General features: G+C 47.3%; 1 protein-coding gene across 1 annotated transcript; it reads right to left on the bottom strand.

Moving 5' to 3' along the window:
- Window positions 1-1617: 1617 nt before the first annotated feature.
- LOC142544499 (uncharacterized) lies at window positions 1618-6342 on the bottom strand. Its single transcript, XM_075651543.1, has 6 exons — window positions 5904-6342; window positions 5059-5681; window positions 4723-4959; window positions 4558-4612; window positions 2641-4511; window positions 1618-2064 (listed from the first exon to the last, which is right to left on the bottom strand). The coding sequence occupies exons 1-6, from the start codon at window positions 6340-6342 to the stop codon at window positions 1618-1620; spliced, it is 3672 nt and encodes a 1223-aa protein (XP_075507658.1).
- Window positions 6343-6561: the final 219 nt, after the last annotated feature.

Here is a 6561-nt window from a genome sequence, read left to right as displayed (position 1 = left end):
AGAAATCCTCGGGGAAGAAATTTCAATGTAAATGAGGCCAAAAAGCCAAAACGAGAAAAAGCAGCCAAGATATCACTATTGGGTGTAACACCCCGGTTCCCTGTAACACGGCCAATCAACGCAAATTTAAAAGGCACTGACAGAGAAGAAATAACCTGATCCGGGAATAGAATACCCGGTATACCATCAACAAAGTCCGGTTCAGGAATCTCGCCCACCAAACCACCAAACCCGGCAAAACTCTGTCTGGCTGGAGAAGGAGCAGTAACATCCCTAAAAGAAGCCAAGGGAGTTGCTGAGGAAGCGGAAACAGAGGCCGGAATTGCATTTGCAAAAGAAACCGAAGAGTTGACCATCGGTTGACCGGCAAAAACCGGCGACGGCGAGACAACCACCGGAGCACCACCAACCACCGGCGACGACGAGGGGGTCACGGAACCGGTGACCAAAGGTGAAGAACCGGGCTGAAACGGAGGCAATTGACCGGAAACATTCGCCGGAGACGAACCAAACACATGATTTTGGGCGTTTCCGATCGGCGATGAATTTTCCGAAATTGAAGGCATAGAAATCTTACCCATGGCTAGATGAGTTTGTAGTAGAGAGGAATTGCAAAAATCAGCAACCGATCCGGAGTAATTGAGTTTTGAAGCCAACGCAAATATAACTTGGGGGCTGAAATTCGTAGATCTGAAATTCCCGCCGCCACCGGACTCCGACGAAGCAATTGAAGATACCAATGGAAGCGCCTGGTCCTGGGCATTCCGGATCGGGGTCTTGATCGGAGAACCAAGACCGGAGCTGGCCGTAATCGGAGCCGAAACATTCGGCGTCGCGGTGAACAGTACTGACGGAACATCGCCGGACGATTTCGGGATGCAAATGAACTCCGTTTGGGCTGATTTTTGGACCAGAGGATCGACTGGAGGAGACGATTCGAATGGTGTAACAATCGTCGCCGGACGATGATCGAAGACAGGTGTGATTCCGGGCGACGGAATCTGCGCAATTTCCGGAGCTTTGACCGTCGATTTGGCTGGCGAAACGACCTCCGTTGGACCTGAAATTCGGACAGCAGCCTCGTCTCGCCGAGGCGCACCTGATCGTACCGGTGGCCGGCCGGAAACCGGCGCCGACATGGGGGCGATTTTTAAGGCGAAAATGGGCTTTTTTGACACTATTCACAAATGAGAGAAAAAATTTTGGGGCAAAATGTTTTGGTTTTTGGTTTAGGGTTTAGGGTTTAGGGTTTAGGGTTTAGGGTTTAGGGTTTTTTTTTTTTCTTATTAAGGGCTTGAACTTGGTTTAGGGTTTAGGGTTTAGGGTTTAGGGTTTAGGGTTTAGGGTTTAGGGTTTTTTTTTTTTTTTTTTTTTTTTTTTTTCCGGAAAACACCGCCGGATGCGGGGGGGTTAGGCAGACCCCTACCTGTATATATCCACAAAATAAACAGTAACAAAATACAGAATACAGAAAAAAAAAACCTAAAAGAGGAGGTGGATAAAACCATAACCTCCTCAAAAAGGCTAAAGCAGTAGAAACATAAATACAAAGCAACCTAGGGAAGGAATTACAAAAGCAAAACGAACCCTAGAAGACTACCAAATAAGCGGCAACAACTAATCAAAAAGGAGAAGCGCTATGAACCGCATGCTGAGGAAGACAAAATGATAATGGCGAGATGATCGCAGAGTCCATGCAAAAGCTCTCATCCCGGAGCTATCATCCTGGAGAGTCCAATAATGGCGATCACAGAGTAATATATAGATCGCAATCCCGCCAGAACAAAGGATATCTAGCATCTGAATCAAAAGAGCAGAGATCTCGATCCCATGAAGTAGGAGTCTGACGAACATGTCATAAGAAGCAGAGGATCCTTTAGAAAGCACCCCATGAATCCACCATGACATCCAGCAAACACCTCTACAATAACTGATACGGCGGCCAAGGAGAACCAGCAGTAAACGCCCTCCAGGAACCATGAATGTGCCAAAGGAAAGCACCAACAGAAATAGGGCAGAGACCCACTCAGAACAAACAAGAATACACACATCATGTGCAAGTGTCTGGACCCACTTGCACAGACCATACGGAAGTGAAAAACAACCTCCAAGTACACTAACCTGCAATAAAAGATATATATATATATATATATATATATATATATATGTATATAGATATAAATAGATATAGAACCAGAGACCATAAAGAAAGAGATCCAAAAAAGAAGAAGGGGCTGCAAATGGCTAAGAGGATCTGTTTCTGAGGTATGGAAGCCCAGAATGATCAGATCTAGCAAGGGTGGAGATGTCTGGAGGTAGGGAAGGACCTAACTCTAAGGTGTACTGCCTAAAAGTATGAGCCCTCGCCGCCAAGGCATCCGCCACAGAATTCCCTTCCCGGTAAATATGCGATAAATGAACAGATCGCCCCCTCATCAACAAAAGAATCCGTGTAACAAAATGTTCAAGATCCCAGCAGCACCGACGAGAACGAAGTAAAAGAATGGAAATCCAAGAGTCAGTCTCAATCCAAAGAGGAAAGAGATGAAGATCAGAAGAAATGAGAAGACCCCTCCAAATAGCCCATAATTCTGCCCGGACATTGGTCCCAACTCCAATGAACTCACTGAAAGAAACCACCACATGCCCAGAAGAGTCACGAACAACCCCACCAACAGTAGAATCCCCAGGACTACCTCTCGAACTCCCATCTACATTCAATTTAAAACACCCGAACGGCGGCCGCAACCAACGAACAATCGTCAGTTTACGAGCCCTACGCAACTGAACAAAAATCCCCATAGCCCTCGCAGCCTGCAAAACACCCCGCCAGTGCATGGGCTTAACAGTAGACGCAGCGTGAGCGAGGCGCAAATAAGACAAAATCTGAGACTTAACAGTCTCCGCGGAAATGTGCAAATGACGGTGTTTCGCATCGTTACGAGCCGTCCAGAGAAACCATAAAACAATGAAAGGCAAAAACTCCTTCACGTGGCCCCTAGGAGTCCACCCCGGATGCCTCTTCCAAGCACTGAGGAAGAGTCTGAAATCACTGGTAAGGGGAATACGGACATGAAAAACAGCCCCAAAGTAATGCCATACAGACCTGGCAAGAGGGCTATCAATGAAAATGTGCGTGAATGTCTCAGGCATCTCACAACACTGACATTTAGACGCCAGCTCGAAACCACGACGCTGGAGCACATCGTCAACTGGAAGCCATTGATGCCAAAACCTCCAGAGGAAGAAAGACATAGTAGGCCTCAGCCAACTGCCCCAGCAAGGAGTGAAGATATCAGAAACTTGGTCTCTCAAGCGGACAAGCTCCCATGCGGATTTCAGCGAAAAAACACCGTCAGAACTATGCACCCAAATAGCCGAATCGGGCTCCCCCGATGCAATAGGGATCAGAGTAATAGTCTCAGCAACAGAGGGTGGGACAACTGAGCAGAGAAGGTCAAAATCCCAAGCCCCATCTGAAAGAAAGTGAGAAACACGGACACCCCGATCCCCCCTAAGCAGGACCTGACTAGACAAGGGAACATCCCCACACCAGATGTCATCCCAAAAAGCAACATCTCCCACCCCAATTCTCCATCGAATGCCAGATTCAGCACGAGCCCTAATCTTAAGCAAACGACGCCAAGTGGGAGAAATGAACCCAGCAGATGAAACATAAGCTGGATGCACCAACTGGCAGTATTTTCTCATCATGAATTTGGCCCATAGGGATGAACCTTGACGAAAACGAAACCATAATTTAATGGAGAAGCTATCCACAATATCTTTGAGCCTGCGAAATCCAAGACCCCCTTCAGAGACAGGAAGACATGCACGAGACCACCTCGCCCAATGCCATTTCTTATCCAAGGATCTGGATCCCCACAGGAAACCATTGAAAACATTCTCAAGCCTCTCCATAACTGCCAGAGGTGGCTGGACTACCTGGAACATGTAAATGGGAACCGAAAGGAGGACACTCCTAAGGAGAGTCATACGGCTCCCCGGGGAAAGAGTTTTAAGCTCCCAACCCTCCAACTTCTTACTCACCATCTGCACAAGGGGATCAAAAAGAGAGCAAACTCTATTCCCACGAAACAAAGGAACTCCGAGGTATTTGATAGGAAAACAACCCTCCCCAAACCCAGTGATACGAAGGAGACGGGAACGAGTACGACCAGAACACCTCGGAGGCAAAATAATGACACTCTTAACTGCATTCACCAACTGCCCCGAGCAGTTTTCATAGTGATGCAAAAAATCCATGAGACTGTTCATCTCACGAGTCCCACCATTGGCAAAAATAATGATATCATCAGCATAGGCCAGGTGGGAAAGAAGGAGATCACAACCAGATCGGTACCTAATCGCAGGATACTGACGATAAAGACGATCAAGACCACGCGAAAGGTACTCTGCCCCCAAAATGAAAAGAAGTGGGGACAAAGGGTCGCCCTGCCGGAGACCCCTAGTGGATCCAAAGAATCCAGTGAGTGAACCATTGATATTAACTGAAAATTGGCAATGAGAAATGCAGGCAGATATCATCGACACTACCTGCTCTGAAAAGCCATAATGCCTCAAGACATCCAACAGAAAAGACCATTGGACCCTATCATAAGCTTTAGCCATATCCAGTTTCAAAATAACATTGCCACCACGGGTGGGGAGAGAAAGACTATGAGTGAGCTCTTGAGCAAGGAGGATATTATCCGAAATCACCCGCCCTGGAACAAAGCCACTCTGATTCCACGAAACCAGCCTCTCCGCCACCTCCTTCAGCCGAGAATATAAAAGTTTGGAAATTATCTTATTAGTCACATTACACAAGCTGATAGGACGAAAGTCCGACCAAGCCTGAGCTCCCATGACTTTGGGAATCAATGTGATCGTGGTGGCAGTAAACCCCTGTGGCAAGGGACTACCCCGAAAGAAATCCAGGACCGCATCAAAAACATCCTGATGGACAATCTCCCAGCAATGCTGAAAGAAGGCCGAAGAGAATCCATCAGGCCCCGCCACACTATCACGGTGAATGGAGAAAACAGTCGCCCGCACCTCCTCCAAAGAAGGAGGGGCAGCAATATTTGCGTTCTCCAAATCCGAGATCACCAAGGGGAAATCAGAAAAATCCGGGCAAGAAAGCACAAAAGGATCCCCAGTAAGCAGGTTTTGAAAAAAGGCGGCCCCAGACTGCTGAATAAGCTCAGGGGAAGTAATGCAAGAGCCATTATCCCAAATACGAAAGATTTTATTAGCCACCCTTTTTTTCTTGACCATATTGTGGAAGAGTTTGGTGTTCTTCTCACCATCCTCTAACCACCTACAAGCGGCTTTTTGCCGCCAAAAATCCGCCTCCATGGCGGTAACCCTAGCAAGATCAGCATTGCAATTGGACAAACTAGTCCAATGCAAATCCGAAGGAGCAGCCTCGCAATCTGCCTCAGCAATCCGGACAGCCTGCTCCGCCTCAGCAAGTTTGGCAAAAAGATCACCAAAAACACTCTTATTCCACCACTTCAGATGGCTTTTGAGGCGCTTCAACTTCACAAAAAGACGGGGCATACCGTTCAAATGACACGGTAAATTCCAATTAAGCCTCACCGTCTGCAAAAAACCATGGTGCCTGAGCCACATGCTCTGAAAGCGAAAAGAACTCGGCCCACTAGCAAAGACCGGGACTGACACAAAAAGAGGACAATGGTCAGAGACCGTACGAATGAGGTGCTCCACACGAATAGAGTGAAAATGGTCCCCCCAATCAACAGACACAAAAACCCGATCAAGACGCTTCCAAATGGTCTTGTTCGTCCACGTGAACGAAGACCCCTCAAAACCAGCATCTACTAACCCAGAATCCAAAATAAAGTGATTAAATTCTTCCATGGGAAGCAACCGCCCACCAGAAGAACCCAAACACTCCGACGAATTCCTGACTACATTAAAGTCGCCACCAACAAGCCAAGGACCCTGAGCAGGCTTAACCTGAAGCAAAGAATTCCAAAGCTGTCTGCGCTCAATGTAGTCACACTTAGCATAAACAAAGGAACAAAAGACAGTGGTCGGCAAAAAAGTAGCAGAAACCCGGAAGTGAAGGAATTGAGTGTGATCAAAAAGACACTCAACCGTGACATCCTCAGCAAAGAAAACCCAGATATGACCCGAGGAGTTCGATATAACTCGAGAAAAACCAAAACGACGAGTCATAAAACGAACATCCAGATCAATCATGGGTTCCAAAATAGCCAAGATCTTGACTCTCTTATCTTTAACGTGGGCATGTAGCCTTTGTTGAGACTCCGAGCTCCGGAGCCCCCTGACATTCCATATGAGAAAATTCATGGAGAATGGGCACCAGAACCGCCCTGTCGCTTTTTACGCGACCTATGAAAAGCATTCTCCTTCCTTTTCTTAATATCCCCCATATCAGCATCCAGAATACGACCTTCAGACCTACAGCCATCACCCGACTCAGAATGCCGATCGAATTCCTGATCAGTATCTCCAGCAGATTCCAGCCGGAAGACCAGCTCACTGACAGAAGGACCCTGCCTAGCAACC

The sequence above is a fragment of the Primulina tabacum genome, chromosome 5 (assembly GCF_025594145.1).
Source record: "Primulina tabacum isolate GXHZ01 chromosome 5, ASM2559414v2, whole genome shotgun sequence".
In the NCBI taxonomy this organism is placed as follows: domain Eukaryota; kingdom Viridiplantae; phylum Streptophyta; class Magnoliopsida; order Lamiales; family Gesneriaceae; genus Primulina; species Primulina tabacum.
This window is presented reverse-complemented; position numbering and strand designations above follow the sequence as displayed.